This window comes from Babylonia areolata, chromosome 13 (genome assembly GCF_041734735.1).
Source record: "Babylonia areolata isolate BAREFJ2019XMU chromosome 13, ASM4173473v1, whole genome shotgun sequence".
NCBI classification, from domain to species: domain Eukaryota; kingdom Metazoa; phylum Mollusca; class Gastropoda; order Neogastropoda; family Buccinidae; genus Babylonia; species Babylonia areolata.
Genome location: NC_134888.1, coordinates 25748437 through 25775613, shown reverse-complemented (window position 1 = coordinate 25775613; position 27177 = coordinate 25748437). Strand labels below are relative to the sequence as shown.

General features: G+C 44.9%; 1 protein-coding gene across 1 annotated transcript; it reads left to right on the top strand.

Annotated features, from left to right (window-relative positions):
* The first annotated feature begins 3966 nt into the window (after positions 1–3966).
* LOC143288891 (uncharacterized) lies at positions 3967–26333 on the top strand. The gene is made up of 9 exons (XM_076597553.1): positions 3967–4100; positions 5244–5607; positions 10373–10505; positions 10952–11085; positions 15015–15473; positions 18334–18427; positions 20983–21119; positions 23319–23928; positions 24510–26333. Exons 2-9 carry the CDS (start codon positions 5541–5543, stop codon positions 24670–24672), a joined length of 1797 nt encoding a protein of 598 aa, XP_076453668.1. The 5' UTR covers positions 3967–4100; positions 5244–5540; the 3' UTR covers positions 24673–26333.
* The last annotated feature ends 844 nt before the right edge of the window (positions 26334–27177 follow it).

Below are 27177 nucleotides of genomic sequence, written 5' to 3'. Positions count from 1 at the left end.
GAAAAGAAAAAGCAAATATGCAACAGGACTGTAAAGCAATTCATCAGCATTGTTTAACAACCACAAGACTATTGACAGAAGCTTCCAACGTCTTTCCGGAAAACTGAGTATGATCGGCTTCATTCAAGTCCGAAGGACGAACATCAAACTGCTTGTGTAGTTTCCACACACAGTAGTAGTAGCAGAAGTGTGTATGTGTGCATGCGTGCGTGCGTGCGTGCGTGCGCGCGCGCGCGCGCGCGTGTGTGTGTTTAGGAAGCGGTAGGGTCGCGTACTCTTGAGAGAGACAGACAGACAGACAGACAGACCGAGAGAGACTGAGACAGACAGAGAGAGACAGAGACAGAGAGACAGACAGACACAGAGAGAGACAACCAGAGAGAGAGTTCTACGCAACTAGCAGGGGGTGGGGATAGGGGGTGGGGTTGCATGATGGAGTGGTTGGGGGGGGGGGGGGGGGGGGTTGAGACTTTTATTGTCTGGAGGTGTGCATGAAAACGTCTACAACAATGAAATAAGACTCAGAACAAAGACTCTGTGTGTGTGTGTGTGTGTGTGTGTGTGTGTGTGTGTGTGTGTGTGTGTGTGTGCGTGTGTGTGTATGCGTGTGCGTGTGTGTCTGTGTCTGTGTGTCTGTCTGTGTGTCTAGAGGGGCCATGAACAGAGACTCCTGACTCATGTCCTGGTCATCTCCAACTTAATCAGTAGAGTGCCTATAAGACGCCAGCTGACGTCCTACAAAAAGTATTGCCATAGTTCCTTTAGACGTCCACAGACGTCCTGCATAAGTTCCGATTTTTCCTTCATTGGAGCTTGGTTCAATTCACATAAACAGACTCTGAACAGTTAGTTTGATGTGTCTGGATTATGAAAATACTATTTAAATGAACTTACATCAGGTAGAAGACCTCTTTCTGCTTGATAATAATATGCTAACTGATCACGTGATATGCGCGTGGAAAAGGGGGTTGCATCATGTGCAAAGAAAGGCATTGAAAACTGTGTCCAGTAAAGCAAATAGTCACAATCAGCAGATTTACACAATTCTGAAAGCTCTGCTTGTGATTCGCGATGGAGATGGGTCTCTCTTGTCTGATGATTGGTTTGAAAACGTAGGTGTTTGACAACGACAGTTATGAAACTGACAGCCCATTCTATGGTAATTCAATCCGTCCATCCATCAGACAGTGTTTTTGAACAACTGGCTATGACTGACAGAATATGTGCAGCCAGTGTTGGAAGAAGGGAAGAAGAGGGAGAGGAGTGATGTAAGAGGATAAGTCGAATGCCAGCCAGAGGTCATCAAGGGGGTGTGGCTTTTGGGAGGAGTGACCTCACATTTCAAAGCAGACAGAAGGCAATCGACAACCGCCAATGCCCCACGATTTTCACGAAACGCAGTGCTGAACCTGCACTGGCCGTGAAACACGTGATTTTTGTTTTTAACGCTTTTTTTTCCCGCTGACTCAGATGGATGACTTGTTTGAAGAGGTGGTGTAACGTGCTGAAGCACCCCCCCCCCCCCCCCCCCTCCCAGTTTAACTCCCGGGAGTCAGTCTGGCACTGTCGGGATTAAACCCCCGGGATTAATCTGGGTCTGCACCAAAGCAGCCCCCCTAACAGGTCTAGAACAGGCTCCCCATCTCCTCTTTCTGTTTATTAGGCCTGTTCCAGAATGAACCCTTACCAGTCTCAGAAGTACTCCTGGGGAGCTGTTTTGAACGTAAAAATTTTGACTCTAAACTAACTCCCGGGAGTTCATTTGGGGCAGCGCCAGATCAGCTCCCCCCCCCCACCCCCCACCCCCCTCAACCCCTTGGAGAGTTAAACTGGTGCTGTTCCAAACTGACTCCCGGGAGTTCTTCTGGGCCAAAAATTTTCACATCAAAATGACTCCCTGGGAGTTAAACTGGCGCACGTGGAGAGTTATTCCAGGACAGGCCCAGAACAGATACGGATACGGATGATTTATTCATCAGGCCATAGCCCCTATGAAGGGGTACACAAACAACATTTGTTGCGTCACATTTGTTTGAATAAACACGAGAAAACCAAAATCACATGAAATCACATGAAACACAGATACATTTGCAAAACATATTATGAGGTTGCAATTTCTCTAAATTTAAACGCTTTGTGCAGGAAAACGGACAAATTCCATACATCATTTTGCCTTTTGGACGACATCAATAAGCACAACTTGAATGTACAAGGTTGTCGGAAATATCTGGCTGGAATATATCTTTCTCTTAACCCTTTAAGAGCACAGGCCCAGAACAGCCCCCCTGGAGAGTTAAAGTGGACCTGGCCCAAAACAGCCCTCCTAAAGAGTTAAACTGGACCTGGCCCTCCTGGGGAGTTCATCTGGCACTGGCCCAGAACAGCCCCCCTAGAGAGTTAGACTGGACCTGCCCCAAAACAGCCTCCCTAGAGAGTTGAACTGGACCTGGCCAAAAACAGCCTCACTTCTGGGGAGTTAATCTAGTACTAGCCCAGAACAGCCCCCCTAGAGAGTTAAACTGGACCTGCCCCAAAACAGCCATATAGATGCCCTTGATCATTGTATTCTAGACTTAATCAATCGTTACCCACAGGCCCATTTGATATGTAGTGGAGACTTTAATGGAAGGACAGCCAATCTCCAAGTTACGTGGTCACACACCGATCTGACCTCCAGACACCTCCACTTAACTCCTTTCTTCAAAGAATCAAGGCTGTCAAAAGATGATACATTGAATATTTTTGGTGAAACTATGTTAAATTTCTGTGCATGCTTTGATTTATGTATCATGAACGGTTATAACCATTGTAACTTTAGTCCTGACTACACCTTCATATCAGCACATGGATGTAGCGTTATCGATTACTGCCTTGTTTCCAGCGATTTCAATGACAATATTACCAGTTTTTCAGTTTGCAGCAGAGTTGATTCAGAACATATGCCAGTTTTATTTGAAATCAAAGGGGAATCACCAAAGCTGCTGGACCAGATGAACTTATAAGTGATATCTTGAAAGCTTCAATAGACCCAATACTCCCTTTCCTAGTTACATACTTCAACAATCTTTTTAGAGATGGTATTTTTCCAGAGGAATGGACGAAATCTATCATACTCCCTCTATTTAAAAATGGGGATTCTAATGATACTAACAACTATCGGGGTATTTCTCTGATCAATAACTTAAGTAAAGTTTTCACAAGCATTTTATACAGAGAGAGACACACAGAGAGAGAGAGAGAGAGAGAGAGAGAGCTTACACTAGTGATTCCATTAATTATGTATTGCAGACTCCATGAGTGGAGACGCTGGTTTGCCGTTTTCAGGTATTTTTAATCGTTAAACAAAACAAAACAAAACACACACACACACACACACACACACACACACAAACAACAACAATAAACAAACCAAAAAAACAAGGACTCTATATTGGAGACTTCCAACCAGAGCGCTATTTTTTATTTTTTTTTTTACGATTTCATTTCGTTTGAATGAGCCTTCCACTTCTTGTATTCCCATCGACATAATAATCAGTTGTTCTTTTTTGCGTGAGAGTTTTTTTTTTTTTTTTTTCTTTTAAGATACGCTTTCTGTCCATCTTTCTCTTCCTCTCCAATTTCCCATAATATCTATAATTAAAAGAGAGGGAGAGAGAGAAGACAGGCCTGATGCATGACGGGACGGTCACGATGTTTAAAATGAACGTGACACTTGTCGCGCTGTGCGTTGACAATGTTCCCGTCAGGTTGCCTCCCCCCCCCCCCCCCGCCCTCCACAGCCCCCCCCCCCTTCCCCCACCCCCTCAATTTTCCTCCTTCCAGCCCTCAACCCTCTCCCGTCCCCAACACTTCCGCTTCATCTCCCTGTAAGCCAAAGCTCTCCCCTCCTCTGCCAGCCCCCTCCTCTCCCCTTGCCTCCCCGCCCATCCCCCGCTCCTCTACCCTCCTCTTCCCCCCCCCCTCCCCCTGCTCCCTCTCAAGTCGACATCTTGTGTCTTCTTCTGGTGTCACATTATTCCTTTCGTTATCATCCACACGACTTCAGCTTTTTGTGGAAGGGCGGCTGGGAGTTGTCCCCTCTTTACCGCTCTCCGAGAAAGGTAAGGGCAAAAGGCCTGGCTTTTTGTTTTCTTCTTCTTCTTCTTCTGCTTTTCTTTGACAGGTTTTGAACGATTGTTTGATTGTTGTGTGGCTGATCGATTTGATGTGCTGAGTGACTGATTGAATGGTCAGATTTGATAGACCAAGGGAGGAAGTATGTACCTTGTTAAGGTAGCCAGCGTTATCCGAGCTCGAGATTGCTCGGAATGTTTATGCATTTATGTATTCTCTTCCTTTATATTTTAGCTATTTCTATCATTATGCTACTGTATACACTTATGCATTTATATTTATATGTGATCACCTTGTTCTTTTGCACGGGTATGAAAGATCTCAACTTTCTTTGTGTACGATCATGTAGGTATATATAATGTTAATGAAGATTGTAAAGGATACTTATAGTTATAAATTGTCTATTGTAGGTCAGAAGCCAAACGCTTTGCATACACGGAGTCATTTACACAACAGGCTGTATCTGTCTGTCCACATCTTTCTGTGTGTCCACCTATCACTCTATCGTTATTGTCTCATGTTATGCTCCAGAAAAAATATGATGAAGAAATACATCTGCCTGTCTATCTACCCAACAATTTATGTTCGTAGTCCCATTTAGGTCCGTAGTTTGCGATATTGAATCAAAATTTAGATTTAGTTTTTGTTGTTTCTTAAATTGTTTCACTTAACATTAACCATCTTACTGGTTTTTATACAAACCTGTCCGCCAATTCGAGAGGTAACATTGCCACAGATATCCTTCAACATCAAAACTCGCTAGCTTTTTGCAAAACATGGTGGTGAAAAAAAAGAAAGAAATTCTTTCCGTCGAAATTAGAACAGAGGATAAAAGGAAAGAAAGGAAGGGAAAGAAATATTAACTACCCCCTCTACATTGACACAGACACGCACATACACACACATACGTATTTGCGCGCGCGCACACACACAAACACGTATCCGCACGCACACACACACACACACACATACACACGAACACCATGCAGTCATTAATCCCTCGTCTGCATGCTCGACGACCTCAGCCAGTCTAATTCAAATTATCATTATAATTACCATTGTTATTGTTATCTTCATCATTATCATTAGTTCAATGAATACACCCTTTGATAAACGATTTTGTTTTTCAGGAGCTTTATATTTGTCAACCACAAAGTGTCCGCACAAGAACAACGCAGAGGCAAAGGTGACTGGGTCTTGACCCAAAACACGAGACATTTCAATATTTGAGACTGGCATCAAATCTATGATACGAGCCTTTACAGTGTCTGCTATTTTATACCCTTTTTTTATCAGTGGTTTGCTTTCTTCCTTTCATTTACCTTTTTGAGTGTGTCGGAATCGGATGCTGATGTTAGTTGCTGCTGGAGTAGAGTGAGCTTGAAGATTGAAGACAAATTCGCCATCTTGTTGTGGCGGCAGTAACCATGGCTACATCAAGCATCATGGGACGAACTGTCGTCTTTCTCATCCTTGTTTGCCTGCAGTTTGAAGGTAAGGAAGAAAGACACGCTGGAGACAGTGAGAGAGGGGGAGAGAGAGGGAGAGAGAGAGAGAGAGAAGAAAGGCTGGAGACAATGAGAGAGGGTGGTGAGAGAGAGGGGGAGAGAGAGAGAGAGAAGAAAGACACGTTGGAGACAATGAGAGAGGGTGGAGAGAGAGAGGGAGGGAGAGAGAGGGGGGGGGGAGAGAGAGAGAAGAAAGACACGTTGGAGACAATGAGAGAGGGTGGAGAGAGAGAGGGAGAGGAGGGGGAGAGAAGAGAAAGAGAGAAATAGGAAAAGAGAGAGAGACACAGAGAGAGAGGGGGGAGACAAGAAGAGAAAGAAAAAGGGAGAGAAAGAGAGGGGGGCCGGGGGGAGAACAAGAAGAGAAAGAGAAAAATAGGAAAAGAGAGAGACACAGAGAGAGAGGAGGGGGGAAAACAAGAAGAGAAAGAGAGAGAGGGATCGTCACACACACACACACACACACACACACACACACACACACACGTGAATTTAAGGGACCATTAATCAAACAGATTTTTCCAAAAGTCGACGACGAAAATATTTTCCGACAACAATTTTTTTGTCCGAAGTGACACACATGAGTGACACACATAAATATGTATGTCTGGAGTATATTACAGCAAGTTGTTGTATGAATGATATAACACGAACTGTACATTTCCAGATGGAGTAGGGGAGGTGGGTGGTGCAGGATACTAGAAAGGCTCTATCTGTTAGTACTGCTCTGCCACGTTCCCATGGTGAATAAGATGGCATTCAGACTTGACGGTTTTGCGGATTTCGGAATGAGCGGCATGGGAGTTATGCCGATGAAACGGTGCCGATGATGGGACGGATGGGTAGGAACGTCGACAACGAAAATATTTGACGAATTCGCATATACACGAAATATCAACACCCCCACTCCCAAAACTCCTCCCTCTCTCCCTCTTTTTTCTTATTTCATGCTTTGCTCTCATTTTGATGTCACTTTCAATCTCCCTCCACTTCCATGCTTGAGTTAGGTTGTTATGAAGATCCACGGTGTCACAGTGCCGGGAGATTATTATTATTATTATTATTATTATCAAGTGCATTTAGGCGTTATCTTGAAAATAAGCCCTGGGCGTTTACAAATAGAACACACGCGTAAATATCAAAAAACGAAAATTTGAACACAAGATACAAAACATTAAATCATTCATCTCCCCCCCCCCCCCCTTGGTATGAAAAACCAGAACCATAGAGGACTGTCGTTAAAGGAACGTGGAGGCGGTCTCCGCTATAGAGGGGTCGTTGGCTTTGTGTCCGCAACAAGGTGATCACTGATGTTAGCAATGGGCTCGGGAGGTGGTGTCCTGCGTATGATGGATCAGATCAGGCACGGCTGAACACCACTTAAGTGAGTATAGCAACAATGCAGGGTCTAGTCTGGTGTGCGGCCTCCTGGTGACTTACCCTCTCTTAGTTTCCAGTGTGGACTGCCCCTACTGAGACTGCGACGGACGAAACCGGGTGTGGCTGTGAATGGAGGGTAGGAATGGGACACACACACACACACACATATATATCTATATATATGTCTTCGTGATATATATATATATATATATATATATGTATGTATGTATATATATATATATATATATATATATATATATATATATATATATATATAACAATATAAAAAAAAAGGAAAACAACAGAACAGTTTCTCACATGCCCGACCGGTTTCGACCACTGGTCTTCATCAAGGGCGTTTACTGGTATGTCAAAATGCAACACACACACCAACAAAGAAAACAAAAAGGTCAACAAAGCTCATGAAAAAAGCTCATGTAAAAACTGCATCCAGGGCATGCAACATGAAAAGAACAGTGTGAAGTGTTGCTTGGGGAATAGGAAGAGAGGCTGGTGAGTAAAGTAGTCAGAGAGGACGAGAGAGAGGTCGAGAAAAAATAGATGGGCAGATAATAGAAGGAGAGGGAAAAAGAAAGAGAGACAGAGAGGGAGGGGGTCAGGGAGGGAGAAGGGACTGTGAGAGAGGAGGAGAGAGAGGGAAAGACAGAGAGAGACAGACAGCGAGAGAGAGAGGGGGGGGGAGAAATAAGGAGAGAGGGGAGGGACAGATGGCTGACAATGAGAGAGAGAGAGAGAGAAGGAGGGAGAGAGAGAGAGGATGGAGAGATAAAGAGAGAGGGGGGAGAGAGAGGGGGGGGGGGAGAAAGAGGGAGAGGGAGAGACAGACGGACATATATATATATATATATATAAACATCGCGAGAGATTTTCGCCTGATAAGACTCATTTCCCTCCTTTGTGGACTCGTCAGATATATATATATATATATATATAATGAATGAATGAATATAATGAATAAACAAACACCAACCGTACAATGAAAACATTCAACAAAGCAGAGAGAGAAAAAAACGAATCAAAATCGATTTCAGGAACAACTGTGCAGCAATGTTCGTGGGGAAAGAACTTGTACGCTCGGTATAACGCAGAACTTACCAACAAAATTTTAATTTAAAACACATTTTTCCAGGTTGATTTAACACCAAAACAGCGCAAGCAGACACGCAAGCAACGTGACAGCAAGAGCACTGCACGCTTGATAAACCGCAGAAAAGGAAACGTGGTCAGGCAAAAAAAACAAGAGAGGCAAGGCCTTCAAGACTCACTTGTGATACACTTTTTAAAAAAATCCAAGCTTTTTTGTATTGAGTATAATTTCAAAATGTAATGTTTAAGATGAGAAAGATCAGTTTAAAGCAAATTAACTCCCCTAGCATTAATTACTGAGTAATTTCCATTTTTTACTATCTGCACCAAAACGTTTGCAAATAAATAAAACTTCCATGCTTAGCAAAAGAAGCTCCTGTTTGAACAAAAAATGATAATAATGACTGCTCTAGTTGCTGGGTCAGAATATGAGATCAAAGTTCCAAGTGTAGAGAATACACAAAATATAAATATAACAGTAAATGCAGTTTGGATATAATTAGGCTTCATTCTTTATTTTTTTGTGCCCATCCCAGAGGTGCAATATTGTTTTAAACAAGATGACTGGAAAGAACTGAATTTTTCCTATTTTTATGCCAGATTTGGTGTCAGCTGACAAAGTAGTTGCAGAGAAAATGTCAATGTTAAAGTTTACCATGGACACACAGACACACAGACAGACAACCGAACACCGGGTTAAAACATAGACTCACTTTGTTTACACAAGTGAGTCAAAACAGTGGCAGACAAGTCATTAGATCCACCAAGCCGCATTGCCAGTTCACCATTGTTTTCTAGCCACACGAACAAAGTCTCTTTTCAATTCCGAGGCATGCACGCTCTCGTTGCCAATTCCTGACAGCGCGACAGTTGGACGACGAACGGAAGTTGCGTCAGTAATGACGTGTCATTTGTATGACGTAAATTACTTGCGCGATTAATGTTGAGGAGTTGAGGGCTGATTTATTTTATGTTCGTCGTTCAGTTTACTTCTTCTTCGTTGCTGGACACAAGATTGCTTTTTTCTTCTTCTTTCTTTTTTTTCTGATTTCTTCTTCTTCTGTCCTTTCTGTTCCTATCATGAGAAGCAGCTCAAATGGAATTATAAAAAGTCACACACACACACACACATATATATATATATATATATATATATATATATATATATGTGTGTGTGTGTGTAATGTTGAGTTGTGTTGGTTTATTTTGTATGTTGCATATTAAGAATCAGATTACATTCAGTAAATTTTCACCGATTTTGTTTTTCGGCATATGTGAAATGTTACAAAACGATGAAATTAAATATACACTGTTTTTCATGCCCTGCAATAACACAGAATATGAAAGGATATCCCCACACGTTGTGCATGCTTACAATGTGACAAAAAGTACACAGTAACTTATTAGCAGCCATTCCATTCCAACATTTTAGTGTGCATGCGTGCGCGCGCGCGAGTGTGTGTGTGTGTGTGTGTGTGTGTGTGTGTGTGTGTAACCATGCACATACATCGCAGGACACAAGAGGAAAGGTATGCTTTGTACACTTTATAACAGACTCTTGAGTGTCAGTAAAGAATGCGGCATGCCAACATCTGTTTTTGCGAAATGTGCATATATATCATTTTGTTATATGGTTAACGTCAGAATGACGAAATAGTTTGTGGAAAACAGGTAACAATAACAATTAAAGAAAGATATCTATCCCCCCACATCCCCCCCCCCCCCACACACACACACATCTCTCAATGTCTCTTGACTTCTTTTCCGCACAGACACTGTATATTTTTTGCAAAATTTAGTTCGTAGGGCATTCAAACGGAATCGATGAATCAAACTTCTAACTGGTCTTGACTGGGAGACAGATAAATCATTAATTAAAGTAAGCCTTGGGGATGCTTGATGTAACTGTCTTCATACAGTGACGGTAATAATCTCTCTCTCTCTCTCTCTCTCTCTCTCTCTGTAGGGGGGGGGGGGATAGTGATGTGTGTGTGTGTGTGTGTGTGTGTGTGTGTGTGTGTGTGTGTGTGTGTGTGTTCATCTGCATTCTGGTGTCAGTGTGCGCGCGTGTGTGGGTGCGAGTGTTTTATTAGATTTTTCTTTTCTTTTTACACACATCCAATGGTAGGCTCTCAAGGCCAGAACAGTGCGTTTGGTTTATGATGTGAAGATCAGACATCTGCCTTTTAAAAAGAATTAGTTTCTTGTGTGTGTGTGTGTGTGTGTGTGTGTGTGTGTGTGTGTGTGTGTGTGTGTGTGTGCAGGGGGTGTTTCGGTGCTGAAGCAGTCCAAGCCGCCCCTGCTGAGTGCCAGACACTGCCACACCCACACTCACACCTGTCCTCTGCTGCCCTGCAGCCTGGTGTCCTGCCCTAACATCCCCAACACCGTCTGCAAGTCAGTGGCCCTGTGGCGGTGGTGACGGTGGTAGTGGTGATGGTGGTGCTGGTGGTGGTGATGATGGTGTTGATGATGATGGTGATGGTGGTGGTGGTGATGATGGTGGTGGTGATGGTGGTGGTGGTGGTGATCTGGTCAACATCTATATGAGAACAGCAACCAGAATGATTTGATCAACATCAATACGATAACAATTCATTTTGGGTACAGCAGTATGATGGGATTCGAACCTGGTTTTATTATAATTAACCAAGTTTGATTAGGCTCTGTGTGTGCTTGTGCATGTGTGTGTGTCCGTGTGCATGTGTGTGTGCGTGCGTGCGCATGTGTGTGTGTGTGTGTGTGTGTGTGTGTGTGTGTGTGAAAGGAGAGGATGTCAAGATCACGAACAGATCAGCAGTTGTGATTTTTCCTTCATTCATGTCCATTTTTTTTCTCTCCAGGAACTATCAGTGCGGCGATGCGTGTGAAGCCGAGTTTTGGGTCAACAACGTGGATGTGTCGAACCAGTGTGTCCACGATTTTTCCGTCAGCTCAGGAGCAGGCCAGAACATCCTCAACGGAATCTTCGGATCAGGTACAAGACAAGACAGAACAAGACAAGGCAGGGCAAGGGCAGGGCAGGGATGGGCCAGCAAGACAAGACAAGACAGGGCAGGGCAAGACAAGACAAGACAGGGCAGGGCAAGACAAGACAAGACAGGGCAGGGCAAGACAAGACAAGACAGGGTAGGGCAGGGTAGGGCAGGGCAGGATAGGACAGGGCAAGACAGGACAGGGCAGGGCAGGACAGGACAAGACAAGAAAGACAGGGTAGGACAGGGCAGGGCAGGATAGGACAGGGCAAAACAGGACAGGGCAGGGCAGGACAGGACAGGACAAGACAAGACAAGACAGGGTAGGGCAGGATAGGACAGGACAGGGCAGGGCAGGCAAGGGCAGGGCAGGACAAGACGAGCAGGGCAGGGCAGGGCAGGGCAAGATAGGACAGGGCAGGGCAAGACAGGACAGGGCAGGGCAGGGCAGGGCAGGACAAGACGAGCAGGGCAGGGCAGGGCAGGGCAAGACAGGACAGGGCAGGACAATACAGGGCAGGGCAGGGCAGGGCAGGGCCAGACAAAACAAGACAAGACATAATTCTTTATGTCCGAGGATGATAGAGCACTGGTACACTTTTTTTCCCATCCAGTCGCCACCCTGAAACAGGGTCTTCTCCAACTAATACAAACCGATAATAACATATGTAGTAATGATGGTTTAACACAGACAGAAATGAAACATCACACACACGCACACGCGTGCGCACATGCACGCACGCACACACAAGTGTAAGAATAGTATCGTTGGGTTGAGCAGGAAGAAGAAACAAAGAATAAGCACACACACACACACACACACACACACACACACACACACACACACACACACACACACACACACAGAGATATATATATATATATATATATATATATATATGTATGTATGTATCTGTGTCAAGTCAGGGGCATAGCCCTTGCTACTGGCACCATGTAACCCAGTACTACCTGCCGCATGTGAAGTCTCCCAACAACGGATCAGGCGGAGGAGGAAATCTTTCCCAACGGCTGTGAAGGCGGAAGAGGATGACCAAAGCGCAGGGGGGGCTCTTATCCTTGGCTGGAAGTCCTCCTAGGAGATGGAACTCCGAGGAAAAAACCTGCACCTGCCGAGGCCGTTCTGCACGTGGCAGTATCTGCATCTGGGGGACTTTGAGCGTCGGTAGGCGAGAGAGTGGGGAAGGGATTGCACAACTCCTCTTCACTAAAAAAAAAAGTCACCTGTGCTGGTTGGGCAACCAGGCTAATGTCGGGACGACGAGCTAGCCCTTCAACACCCAGCTTTCCCAAACCCTGTGGCGATGGAGAAGTGGTAACGGGGACAGGCAGAGGATGCTGCTGGCAGTTCCTAGTCACGACTGCACGCAGGCGGCTGTGAGGTGATGGACGTCCACCGTAGACTGGGGCAGATGTGGCGCCCGTATCCTCCCACAGCGTCAGAGCAGCCCTTCTTAGGGACAGCACTGCTCTCCCCACACGAGGAAGGGGAGATAAAAGGATCCCTAAACAAAGTCTGCCTGCCTTACCTATTATCTAGTAGGAAACCACACCTACTTTGACATCCAACACTAGCGTTCGAAAACAACAGAATAAAAGAACCAGAAGTTATGCCCTGACTCTGGGTGCACGGAATGTTCGCACCCTTTTGAACAGAGACGACAGACCAGAAAGGCGCACAGAGCTCATTGCTAGAATGCTTGATCGCTACCAGGTGAACATAGCAGCCCTGAGCGAAACCAGGTTTGCCGGTGAAACCCAGCTGGAGGAAGTTGGAGGGGGCTACACCTTCTACTGCATTGGGAAGCTAGATGGCACCCCAAAAACCTCAGGCGTGGGCTTTGCCATACAAACCAAACTTGCATGACAGCTTGGGATAAACGATAGGCTGATGACCCTGCGTCTGAAGCTGTCCGAGGACTGCTTCTCCACAGTCATCAGCTGCTATGCCCCGACGATGACCAAACCTGATGACATCAAAGAAGGTTTCTACGAGGAGCTCAGCCGCACAGTTTCAGCGGTAGACAGAAAGGACAGGCTGATCATCCTTGGGGATTTCAGTGCCCGCGTCGGCGTGGACTTCTCGTGGCCGAAAGTCCTAGGACAGCATGGCAATGGCAAGTGCAACTCCAACGGACTGCTTTTGCTCTCGCTCTGCACGCAGCATGGACTGACCATCACCAACACCCTCTTCCAACAAGCAGACAAGTACAAGAACACATGGATGCAGCACCGCTCCAAGCAGTGGCACATGCTGGACTATGTGATTGTCTGGCAGAGGACAGAGGTGATGTTTCCATTACACGCTGCATGAGAAGAGCAGTCTGTTGGTCGGACCATCGCCTGGTATGCAGCAAGATGAACATCAGACTTGCACGCAAGCTCCAACCAGCCAGGCAGAAATCCCCTAGACAGCTGAACATCCACTGCCTCCCCATCAGCAAGGACGTGCTGCAGCAGCAAATCCAAGCAGCTCTCCAAGAAATTCCTGCATCGACTGATGTAGAAGAGGTTTAGAGCACCTTTAGAGATGCTGTGTACACAGCAGCAGCTGACACACTCGGCTTTGTACAGAGGAGCCACAAAGACTGGTTTGACGAGAACGACTGGAATCTCCAAGCTCCTGAACACACTGCATATACGGCATCAGGATCACATTTCCGATAAAGACTGCCAAAGTCCATATCTGACAAGGTAATTGCAGCCCTCCCACAGCTACTCGCTAGCTGCTCCTCCCACCAAGGCCGAGACTCGGAAGGTCCTGAAGCTGACAAGTCATGAAAAGCACCAGGAGCGGATGGAATCCAGGCTGACATCTACAAGTATGGAGGCGAGGTGCTAACAGACAAGCTGACCGCCCTGTTCCAGTCTATTTGGGAGAGAGGGTAGGTCCCCCAGGATTTCAAGGATGCTTCAATTGTCCACATTTACAAACGGAAGGGAGACAAAACATCCTGCGATAACCACCGTGGAATTTCTCTCCTCTGCATCGCCGGCAAGATCTTCGCCCGCATCATACTGAACAGGCTGGTTGAACATGTCTCCAACACAGTCATCCCTGAAGCACAGTGCGGCTTCCGCTCAGGCAGGGGAACATGTGACATGGTGTTTGCCGCACGCCAGATGCAAGAGAAGTGCCGTGAGCAGAACAAGGAGCTCCAGATGGTCTTTGTAGACCTGACTAAGGCCTTCGACACAGTGAACCGCCGTGGTCTGTGAAAGATCCTCCTAAAGATTGGCTGCCCAGAGAGCATAATCCAGCTGATGGCGTCATTCCACGATGGCATGCAGGCGAGAAAACAGGAAAATACTGACATGTCGGATCCGTTCCCTGTGGTAAATGGAGTGAAACTGATGGCCTTGACCGCTCTCGCTGGAGGATGCTGTGCTCTAGTGGCATAAAGACGTCTGAAAACAAGAGAACGCTGGCCATTAAGGAGAAGCGGGAGCGAAGGAAGCAGGGCTCAACTTCTGGAGACGTTTTCCCTTGCAACACCTGTGGGAAGTGCTGCGCATCCAGGCATCCAGAATCGGCCTCTTCTCCCATATGAGGACACACACCGACGGGAGACTCCATCTCATATATACATATATATATATATATATATATATATATATATATATATATATAATTTATGGAACAGGTAACGCAGTGTGGACATTGGGACACTACGTTTCAATAAAAAGGTTGGATCACGTCATTACGTCATTTGTGATAAAGCGTGATGGTCGACAATCTCTCTCTCTCTCTCTCTCTCTCTCTCTCTCTCTCTATATATATATATATATATATATGTGTGTGTGTGTGTGTGTGTGTGTGTGTGTGTGTGTGTGTGTGTGTATGCCAAAACAGAACTAAATATGAATACCTCATTGTAGCCCATAAGAAGGACCGCGGACTCCTCTGTTGCAGACCCCACCGCCTTGCTGACCGGGGGAGGGGGAGGTGCCTCACTGGACCTGTCCAGCGCCCTGAACAGCGTGGCCCAGCCAGGCTCCAACCCCACCTTGGACAGCCTCATCAGCAGCATCGACATCGCCAGCCTCGTGGCGGACCCCTTCTCCTCCCCCAACCCTGTCCCCACCCCCACCCACACCTACACCCACACCCACACACACCAGCCAGTACCCCCAGTCTCAGGCACTCAGCCCGGGGCCAGCGTCAACCCCAGTCCCACCCCGGGCCCTGACCCCAATCTGGCTTCCGGTGCAGGTGCACCCAACGCGGGTGCGGGTACCGGTACCGGTACCGGTGCGGGTGCTAGCGTACCGTCGTCATCTGGAGCGACGACCCAGCAAGGGGGTGGAGGCACTGTTGGTGGTGGTGCGGCCCCTCCTCCTCCTCCTCCTCCTCCCCCTAAGCCCCCACAGAGTAAGTTGTTTCGATAAAATTAGTGTCGAGTTTTTGTTGTTGTTGTTGTTAATTTATTGTGTTCTATTTGTTTTGTTTTTGTTTTCAGCATGTTTCGTTTGGTAAGGTATAGAGGGATGGTACTGAATAAGATGTTTTTGTTTCAGCATGCTTCGTTTGGTAAGGTATAGAGGGATGGTACTGAATAAGATGTTTTTGTTTCAGCATGCTTCGTTTGGTAAGGTATAGAGGGATGGTACTGAATGAGATGTTTTTGTTTTAGCGTGCTTCGTTTGGTAAGGTATAGGGGGATGGTACTGAATAAGATGTTTTTGTTTTAGCATGCTTCGTTTTGTAAGGTATAGGGGGATGGTACTGAATAAGATGTTTTTGTTTTAGCATGCTTCGTTTGGTAAGGTATAGGTGGGTGATACTGAATAAGATGTTTTTGTTTCAGCATGCTTCGTTTGGTAAGGTAAAGGGGGGATGGTACTGAATAAGATGTTTTTGTTTTAGCATGCTACGTTTGGTAAGCTATAGGGGGATGGTACTGAATAAGATGTTTTTGTTTCAGCATGCTTCGTTTGGTAAGGTATAGAGGGATGGTACTGAATAAGATGTTTTTGTTTCAGCATGCTTCGTTTGGTAAGGTAAAGGGGGGATGGTACTGAATAAGATGTTTTTGTTTTAGCATGCTACGTTTGGTAAGCTATAGGAGGATGGTACTGAATAAGATGTTTTTGTTTCAGCATGCTTCGTTTGGTAAGGTATAGAGGGATGGTACTGAATAATATGTTTTTGTTTCAGCATGCTTCGTTTGGTAAGGTATAGAGGGATGGTACTGAATAAGATGTTTTTGTTTCAGCATGCTTCGTTTGGTAAGGTATAGAGGGATGGTACTGAATAAGATGTTTTTGTTTCAGCATGCTTCGTTTGGTAAGGTATAGAGGGATGGTACTGAATAAGATGTTTTTGTTTTAGCATGCTTCGTTTGGTAAGGTAGAGGGGGGATGATACTGAATAAGATGCCATGCACATTGTTGCACCGAATTACGTAGTCTTACACAGACTTACGAACACACACACACACGCGCACACACACCAGCAACAGAGAGATCAGACCTGCCAACCAAACGCAAAGAAAGACGGAAATAGACCGGTCATTGCTGCTACCGTTTCGCCAAGGCAACACTCACACAGCAACCTGAACTGTTGCTCTCCCATTGTACTCCTCAAATTACCACCTCTGCTGATAATGTCAACTGCTGCAGCCGTATTGTGTCGATAGCAGCAGTAGCACCAGCAGCAATAGGCTATGGGTAATAATAGCATGTGGAAGAGGCTAGTTACAGGTATTGAGTGTATTCACTTGACACAGAAGATTCATTCATTAATGCATTTATTCAGTGAATGAATCAATCAATCAGTTATTTATTCAATGAATCAATCGACCAATCGATCGATTAATCCATCAGTCAGCTAATGAATCAACAATCACTCAAAGAGTCCGTAAATAAGTCAGTCATTAAATAATCAGATCAAAGAAAGAATCTGTCATTGAAGCAGTCTCTCAGTCTATGAAGCAATCACTCAGTCGTTCCAGGAATCAGCAATTTGATTGATCAATCGGTCAGTTAACGAATCCAATCAATAAGACATGAAATGAATGAAGCAAACAATGACGGAATCATTCGGTATCAAATCATTCGGTCAGTAAATAAATCAAGCAATTAGTTAATCAACCAATCAACCAGCCAAGGAATTAACCATTCAGTCAATTCATCTATCAATTAGCCAATGAATCATTCGATCAGTCATCGAATCAACCAGTCAATTGATCAATAAATCAGTCAGCCATGGAATAAGTCACTTGTTCAATCTGTCAGTCATGAAATGAATCAATTAGTCCATCAATTGATCAGTGAATCAGCCATGGAATCAGTCAGTTGATGAGTCAACCAAGCAGTCATGGAATCAGTCAGTTGATGAGTCAACCAATGAATCATGGAATCAGTCAGTCAGTAGATCAGTCAACCAATCAGTCATTGAATCAGTCAGTCAGTAGATCAATCAACCAATCAGTCATAGAATCAGTTAGTAGATCTCTCAACCAATCAGTCATGGGGTCATTCAGTCAGTACATCAGTCAACCAATCAGTTAAGGAATCAGTCAGTTATTCGATCAGTCAACATATCAGACATGTAATCAGTCAGTCAGTAGATCAGTCAACCAATCAGTCCTGAAATAAGCCAGTCAGTAGACCAATCACCCGATCAGTCATTGAATCGGTTACTTATTTTATCAGTCATCCAATCAGTCATGGAATCAGTTAGTTATTCAGTCAACCAATCAGTCATGGAATCAGTTAGTTATTCAGTCAACCAATCAGTCATGGAATCAGTCAGTTAATAGATCAGTCAACCAATGAGTCGTGGGATCGGTTAGTCAGTAGATCAGTCTACCAATCACTCATGGAATCAGTTATTCAGTCAACCAATCAGTCATGGAATCAGTCAGTTAGTAGATCAGTCAACCAATGAGTGATGGAATCAATCAGTCAGTACTTCAGTGGGTGAGCGAGCGATGAACAAGAACAAGAACAAGCACGAGTGAATGAGTGAATAAGTGAGTGAGTGAGGGAGGGACAAATAGCGAAAGTTAATTTTTAAAAAACAACACAACTATCGGTTGTAAAGTAAGACTCCCATTTGACAAGAGGCGTCCAACGCACGTTGCAGACCAACAGGTCTGTCTTCAGGGACTGTGTCAGCCGACAATGACAGTGAGGTAAAAGAAAAGTTTAATAAGGAAAGTTAGGAGCACTGATCAGTAAAAGGAAGCGAGGATGAAGAGAGAGAGAGAGTGGGGGACTGTGTGCAGACAGTGGCTGTCCCAACGGCAAGACTAGGGTTCGGTGTCTGAAGAGACCATGTGAGGTCAGCTCTTGTCCTGCCGTGCCCACCGCTACCTGCAGGTATACCTACCTGTCTCTGTGTGTGTGTGTGTGTGTGTGTGTGTGTGTGTGTGTGTGTGTGTGTGTGTGTGTCCTGCCCACCGCCACCTGCAGGTATACCTACCTGTGTGTGTGTGTGTGTGTGTGTGTGTGTGTGTGTGTGTGTGTGTGTGTGTGTGTGTGTGTGTTTTGCTGTTGTTGTTGTTGTTGTTGTGTGTGTGTTGTTGTTGTGTGTGTTGTTGTTGTTGTGTGTGTGCGTGAGTGTGTGTGTGTGTGTGTATGTTGTTGTTGTTATTGTGTGTGTGTGTGTGTGTGTGTATGTGTGTGTGTTTTGGTGTGTGTGTGTGTGTGTGTGTGTGTGTGTGTGTGTGTGTGTGTTGTTGTTGTTGTTGTTGTTGTTGTTGTTGTGTGTGTGTTTGTACTTTCGCGTGTGTTGTTGTGAGTTCGTGAGAACCCACGCAGGCGTGTATTCATCTTTTTTATTCATTGATTCATTCATCTATTCGTTCATTCATTCATTCATTCATTCATTATCTCTTTATGTATTTATTCATTCATTTATGTAATAGTCATTTATTCATTTATCCAATTGTTTGTTTTTGTTTTATTCATTGATTGATTCATTCGTTCATTCATTCATGTATTCATTTATTCATTTATTTGTTGCTGTTTTTTGTTGTTGTTGTTTTTGCTTCTCTCTCTCTCTCTCTCTCTCTCTCTCTCTCTCTCTCTCTCTCTCTCTCTCTCTCTCTCTCTCTCTTATTTCTTGTGTGCGTGCAGCTCACGAACGCATTTCAGTGACTTGTCCAGGCGTGTATACACAACACGTACTATAATCACATGTAAAATTCACCACCACTGTGCAGACATGTGTATGCAATACACGTACTATAATCACATGTAAAATTAAACACCACTGTCCAGGCCTGTGTATACACGACACGTACTATAATCACATGTAAAATTCAACACCACTGTCCAGGCCTGTGTATACACGACACGTACTATAATCACATGTAAAATTCAACACCACTGCCCAGACCTGTGTATACACGACACGTACTATAATCACATGTAAAATTCAACACCACTGTGCAGACATGTGTATACACGACACGTACTATAATCACATGTAAAATTCAACACCACTGTGCAGACATGCGTATACACGACACGTACTATAATCACATGTAAAATTCAACACCACTGTTCAGGCCTGTGTATACACGACACGTACTATAATCACATGTCAAATTCAACACCACTGTGCAGACATGTGTATGCACGACACGTACTATAATCACATGTCAAATTCAACACCACTGTCCAGGCCTGTGTATACACGACACGTACTATAATCACATGTCAAATTCAACACCACTGTGCAGACATGTGTATACACGACACGTACTATAATCACATGTAAAATTCAACACCAATGTCCAGGCCTGTGTATACACGACACGTACTATAATCACATGTAAAATTCAACACCACTGTCCAGGCCTGTGTATACACGACACGTACTATAATCACATGTAAAATTCAACACCACTGTGCAGACATGTGTATACACGACACGTACTATAATCACATGTAAAATTCAACACCACTGTGCGGACATGTGTATACACGACACGTACTATAATCACATGTAAAATTAAACACCAATGTCCAGGCCTGTGTATACACGACACGTACTATAATCACATGTAAAATTCAACACCACTGTGCAGGCCTGTGTATACACGACACGTACTATAATCACATGTCAAATTCAACACCACTGTGCAGGCCTGTGTATACACGACACGTACTATAATCACATGTAAAATTCAACACCACTGTGCAGACATGTGTATACACGACACGTACTATAATCACATGTAAAATTCAACACCACTGTGCAGGCCTGTGTATACACGACACGTACTATAATCACATGTAAAATTCAACACCACTGTGCAGACATGTGTATGCAATACACGTACTATAATCACATGCAAAATTCAACACCACTGTCCAGGCCTGTGTATACACGACAAGTACTATCATCACATGTGAAATTCAACACCACTGTGCAGACATGTGTATACACGACACGTACTATAATCACATGTAAAATTCAACACCACTGTGCAGGCCTGTGTATACACGACACGTACTATAATCACATGTAAAATTCAACACCACTGTGCAGACATGTGTATACACGACACGTACTTTAACCCTTTCACCGCCAGTCAATTTAGAGCACAAAATTCCCCTGTGGTATAAACACAGAAAAGACAGTGGCTGATAATAGCTGGGGATTCACCCTGCGATGTATAGAAAATATGGCCCATCCTACCACCGTACATTAAGAGCAGTAGGTTCATGGATAACAGACCAATGAATGGTCACCTTTCAGTGACATGAGTGCTCTACCACGCCTGTGCATAAATGCGAGCTCGGCAGTGAAAGGGTTAATCACATGTAAAATACAACACCACTGTGCAGGCCTGTGTATGCACGACACGTACTATAATCACGTGTCAAATTCAACACCACTGACGTGATCCGGGCCCTGGTTTCAGGGACGACTACTGTGGAGGCTGCAACGCCATGTACTTCCAGGGTCAGACGGAAGTGACCATGCAGTGCCACCAGAGGCCGCCAGCGCCACCTACCGGCCCATCGGCCCCCGGTCCTCAACAGCAGACCCAGATGGACAGTAAGATGATCCCCCAGCTACCCCCTCCCCTCACCTCCACACACACCCCTCACCCCGTGCTGATGCCGTGGATCTTCTTCTTTTTGATATTCTTGCTCTTGTTCTTCTTGTTCTTGTTCATAATCATCATCATCATCATCATCATCATCATCATTCTTCTTCTTCTTCTTCTTCTTCATCGTCATCATCATCATCATCATCATCATCATCATCATCTTCTTCTTCTTCTTCTTCTTCTTCGTCGTCGTCATCATCTTCTTCATCATCGTCATCATGATCATCATCATCATCATCATCTTCTTCTTCTTCTTCATCGTCATCATCATCATCATCTTCTTCATCATCATCATCTTCTTCTTGACCTGGGAGAGCGAAGAAAATACCACCCTTTACCAACCAGGTGCCGTAACCGGGATTCGAACCCGGTACCCTCAAACTTAAAGCACTCAGTTGTTGCAACTCATCTCTCTCTCTGTCTCTGTCTCTCTCTCTTTAAGCTACAAACAGCATCTCCACCTTCTGGAAATTCTGTGCCAGACCGCCCCCCACATCCCCTCCCATGCCCCCTCCACTCCCCTAACCCCACCCCCCACCCCCTTTTTTTTTTATTGCTTTATTTATGTGGGGGTTTTCGGGGTTTTTTTGTTGTTGTTTGTTTGTTTGTTTTGCATTGACTGATTTATTTATTGAATGATTGATTTATCCACCTATTTTTTTTCCTTCATGGTTGTCTGTTTTCAGACAATTTCCGTTTTTTTTCCAGCGATCCTTGACGCTTTTCACCTCTTTTCCACAGTCTGTGATGTACTCTCTGTGCTGTTTTCCACAGTCTGTGATGTACTCTCTGTGCTGTTTTCCACAGTCTGTGATGTACTCTCTGTGCTGTTTTCCACAGTCTGTGATGTACTCTCTGTGCTGTTTTCCACAGGCTGTGATGTACTCTCTGTGCCGTTTTCCACAGGCTGCGATGTACTCTCTGTGCCGTTTTCCACAGGCTGCGATGTACTCCATGTGATGTTTTCCACAGTCTGTGATGTACTCCATGTGATGTTTTCCACAGACTCCGATGTACTCTCTGTGATGTTTCCCACAGGCTGCGATGTACTCTCTGTGATGTTGTTCACAGGCTGTGATGTACTCCATGTGCTGTTTTCCACAGGCTGCGATGTACTCCATGTGCTGTTTTCCACTGGCTCCGATGTACTCTCTGTGATGTTTCCCACAGACTGCGATGTACTCTCTATGTTGTTTTCCACAGGCTGCGATGTACGCCATGTGCTGTTTTCCACAGGCTGCGATATACTCTCTGTGCCGTTTTCCACAGGCTGCGATGTACTCCATGTGCCGTTTTCCACAGGCTGTGATGTACTCTCTGTGCTGTTTTCCACAGTCTGTGATGTACTCTCTGTGCTGTTTTCCACAGGCTGTGATGTACTCTCTGTGCTGTTTTCCACAGTCTGTGATGTACTCTCTGTGCTGTTTTCCACAGGCTGCGATGTACTCCATGTGCTGTTTTCCACAGTCTGCGATGTACTCTCTGTGCTGTTTTGCACAGTCTGTGATATACTCTCTGTGCTGTTTTACGCTGGTGATTAAGTTGTGATATTGTAATCGCTGGGACTAACATAACTAGGTTACATGGTTCACCAGCATCTGCATTTGTCACCCATTCTACTTCTCTAACAAAAGCAACAACATAGTTTCAGGTTCACTTTTTCACAAGGAGGCGTCACTTCGTTCGGACAAATCCATATACGCTACACAACATCTGCTGTTTTGCTAGAGGAAAACGCTTTTGTTGCCATGGGTTCTTTTTCATTTTCCATTTAAATTTGAGAGAAAGGGCGAGACCTGGATTTGAACCCAGAATCTCACGCATCTTAACCGTTCTGCTGCCTTCCTTCCGAAGAACATAACATAATAACATGATGCTGAAATGATAGGATTTTAAAACAGGACAGAAATAGAATTTTAGCTTTAAAATCTTGGTACATTTTTGTGTTTTTGTTGTTGTTGTTTTCAGTATTCAAAATCCTTTTTTTTCTCAGCAGTACGTTTCGTTGTGGTATGTCCATCTAAACAGTATATACCCTTGTACATGATGCATGATTGTGTGTACACATAATGTGTGTGAATACTTGTGTGTGTGTGTGTGTGTGTGTGTGTGTGTGTGTGTGTGTGTGTGTGTGTTGTTTTCAGTCCTCAACTCCCTGGTATCAGGGATACTTGGCCAGCAACCACAGCCACAACCACAGCCACAGCCGCAACCACAACCACAACCACGACCACGACCACAACCACAGCAACCACCACCCCAACCAGCCACCAACACCAACGCCAACGTGAACCTCAACAGCCTCATCGAGGCCCTCATCCAGCCCGCACCCCGCCCATCTGCCCCCACACCCTCCCAACCTCCTCCTCCTCTTCCTGCCCACTCCCTCAACGCTCTGGCTGCGCTGGGTCTTCTCCGGCCGCAGGTCCCACAGGCCCCCGCCCCCGCCGCCGTTCCAGGACTGGCAGAGCTCCAGTCCTTGGCAGCCGCCGTGGGGCTTCAGCCGACCCTGGCCAACCTTCGCACGCTTGTCGGTCTGCTGAGCGCCAGGGCAGGAGGGGCTGGCGGTGTTGGTGGGGGTGCTCTGGCTTTGCTCCCGGGTCTTGCCCTGCCCCCCCTGCCCGCCCTGCCTCCCCCCAGGCCGCGGACTGACAAGCTGCTGGGGAAGTGCCCCATGTTCACGCCTATCATCCAGTGCCCTGTCTCCCCGTGTCTCCGGGCACGATGCCCCGGAATCCCTGCTGCCGAGTGCCAGTCAGTTGGCTGCTGTTGCTTCTTCTTCTTTTTTCTTTTTCTCCTATTATTCATTTTTGAAATATAAAAATAGTATAATCTGTTTGTTTATTTATTTATTTTTTCTGTTTATTCATGTATCTATTCATTCATCTGTTTATTATCCATTTAATTATTCGCTTATTTGTTTGTTTGTTTGTCTTTGTTGTCCTTATTCTTATATTTTATTTCAAAAATGCTTTATTTAGTTATTTGTGTGTGTGTGTGTGTGTGTGTGTGTGTGTGTGTGTGTGTGTGTGTGTGTAGTGTAGTAGTGTATTGTAGTAGTGTATTGTCGTGTAGTGTAGTGAAGTGCAGTGTGTGTGTGTGTGTGTGGGGGGGGGGGGGTGTTAGTGTAGTGTGTATATATCATATGTGTTTACACCTTTTTCTTTGTTCATGTTTCGATTGAAGACAATGAAATATGACAGTGAAAGCGGACACTTGAAAAAAAAAAAAGTCAACTGAAAGCAACACACACACACACACACACACACACACACACACACACACACACACACACACACACTGACCTGTGTGTCTTCTCTCCCCCCCTCTTTCAGAGACTACAACTGCGGGAAGTGCTCCGCCAAGTTTTTCTTCCGCGGACAGGAAGTGACGTCACGGTGCCAGCAAGGACGGGGCGGCGGAGGGGGGAGGAGACGTGGAGGGAGGAGGATGTCCCAAGTCATGCCCTTCATGATGATGGGCGACATGATGATGTGAACCACGGGCCTGCTGCTGTCGCTTTACTGATGATGATGGTGATGGTGATGGTGATGGTGATGATGATGATGATGATGATTTGTATTTGTATTTGTATTTCTTTTTATCACAACAGATTTGTCTGTGTAAAATTCGGGCTGCTCTCCCCAGGGAGAGCGCGTCGCTATACTACAGCGCCACCCCCACCCCCTTTTTTTGTATTTTTTCCTGCATGCAGATTTATTTGTTTTTCCGATCGAAGTGGATTTTTCTACACAATTTTGCCAGGAACAACCCTTTTGTTGCCGTGGTTTCTTTTACGTGCGCTAAGCGCATGCTGCACACGGGACCTCGGTTTATCGTCTCATCCGAATGACTAGCGTCCAGACCACCACTCAAGGTCTAGTGGAGGGGGAGAAAATATCGGCGGCTGAACCGTGATTCTAACCAGCGCGCTCAGATTCTCTCGCTTCCTAGGCGGACGCGTTACCTCTAGGCCATCACTCCACTGATGATGATGATGGGGATACTTATATAGCGCCCATGGTGATTATGATTATGATGATGGTGGTGATAGGGATACTTATAATTATTGCGCCTGTCCTCGGTCAGAGACCAAGATCGAAGCTTTTTGTCGTTGCAAATGCGAGATTCATTTGCACAGCAGGCTGTCTACCTGGGTAGAGCCAACTTTGCCCTGCCTCTCTTGTTCTTGATCTTCTTGGTCTTCTTGTTCTTGTTCTTTTTTTCGTCGTCTTCTTCTTTATTAAGTTTTTATCATCATCATCATCATCATCATGACCATCATCATCGCTCACGGACACCAGTCACCTGGATACCTGTGGAGGTCATGTCCTGGACTGTGCGAGGCTGTACCTGAGGTTCAGCGTTGAATTCCGGGTTCATATATGGTGGTGAAAACACCAGGTGGTTTCATATCATCTCCTATTTATATTCTGTCCATTCTGACAGTCTCCCACGTCCCCCTTCCTCACCACCAGTATTTGTGTAAATGGATTATTTGGTTAGCTAGCTAACACTCTTGAAAACCCGAAATTAATGTGCATCACTATGACAAGTAACATCTATCTATCTATCTATCTATCTAAGAGGGACATCAGGACTTCAAAGGAAGGAAAGTTTTGGGTTTTTGTTTTTTGTTTTTTTGTTGTTTTTTTGTCTTTTTTTCTTCTTTTTGGTTATTTGGTTGTTTTGAGTAGTTGGTGCCATTTCTAAGCACGAGAAACACGTATATCATAAATGCATGTTCTTGATTTTCAAATTTGCCATAGAAGATTATCGATTAGTTTCCGAAATCTGGTGTCTCTGTAATCACGTGTTCACGTGTCACCTGTTTATAAACGGGCATTAGTGGTGAAGACAGAGAGGGAGAGAAAGGAGAATGTCAACCATTGCAGCAGCTGACTCGCGTTGAGGACGACGAAGAGATGGACACAGAGAAGGAAGCGTCCACTTCTGTCTCACAGGTGAGCCATGGAACAAGAAAAATCAGCCGTGTTCCTGTTGTGCTTTTCCCAACTGCCTGGTGTGAACCTCGACCGGATCATTTATACTGATCAGAATGGTTTGTTGTTGTTGTTGTTCTTTGCTTGGATCTGCTGCCTGTGTGTTGTCGTTCTTGATGAAAACAAGGAATAAAATAAAAGGGAAATTCAGGCAGACCTACTGATGGTTGGTGTGTGGTTTTAACAATACCAAAAGCATTGGAATGAACGACCGAATGCGACAGTTCGCCTGCACTGATGCAGCAGTGAATCAAGTCAACGCTAGAGAGAGTGTATTCAAAATGACCAGATCAAGCACACAAAAAAGAAAACAACAACAACAACAACAACAAAACAATAAAAAGAAAAAAAGAGAAAAAAAAAACGCTCTCCACATCTTGCAACGATGCATGGGGTCGCCTCCCTTTATTTCTGTCATTGCAAGAAAGCGTGAGACAGCACAACAACCACGCTTTCTCGCTTCCCACTCTTTCTTGTAAAGTGATGTGCAAGAAAGCGTGAGACAGCGAGAAAACGTAGGCTTATCAGGAGAATAACAAACAAACAACAACAACAACAAGAGAGAGAGGGAGAGAGAGAGAGAGAGAGAGAGAGAGAGAGAGAGAGAGAGAAAACGTAGTGGAACAAGAATGACAAAAATAAGACGGTGAATCTGGTATCACATAAAGTGAAAAGACGTAAAATTGAAGACTTTGAATGAAGACGGTGAATCTGGTATCACATAGAGTGAAAAGACGTACATTTGTAGATTTTGGATGAAGACGGTGAATGTGGTATCACATAGTGAAAACACAAAAAATTGAAGACTTTGAATGAAGACGGTGAATCTGGTATCACATAGAGTGAAAAGACGTACATTTGAAGACTTTGAATGAAGACGGTGAATGTGGTATCACATAGAGTGAAAAGACGTACATTTGAAGACTTTGGATGAAGACGGTGAATTTGTTATCACAGGGTGAAAAGACGTACATTTGAAGACTTTGGATGAAGACAGTGA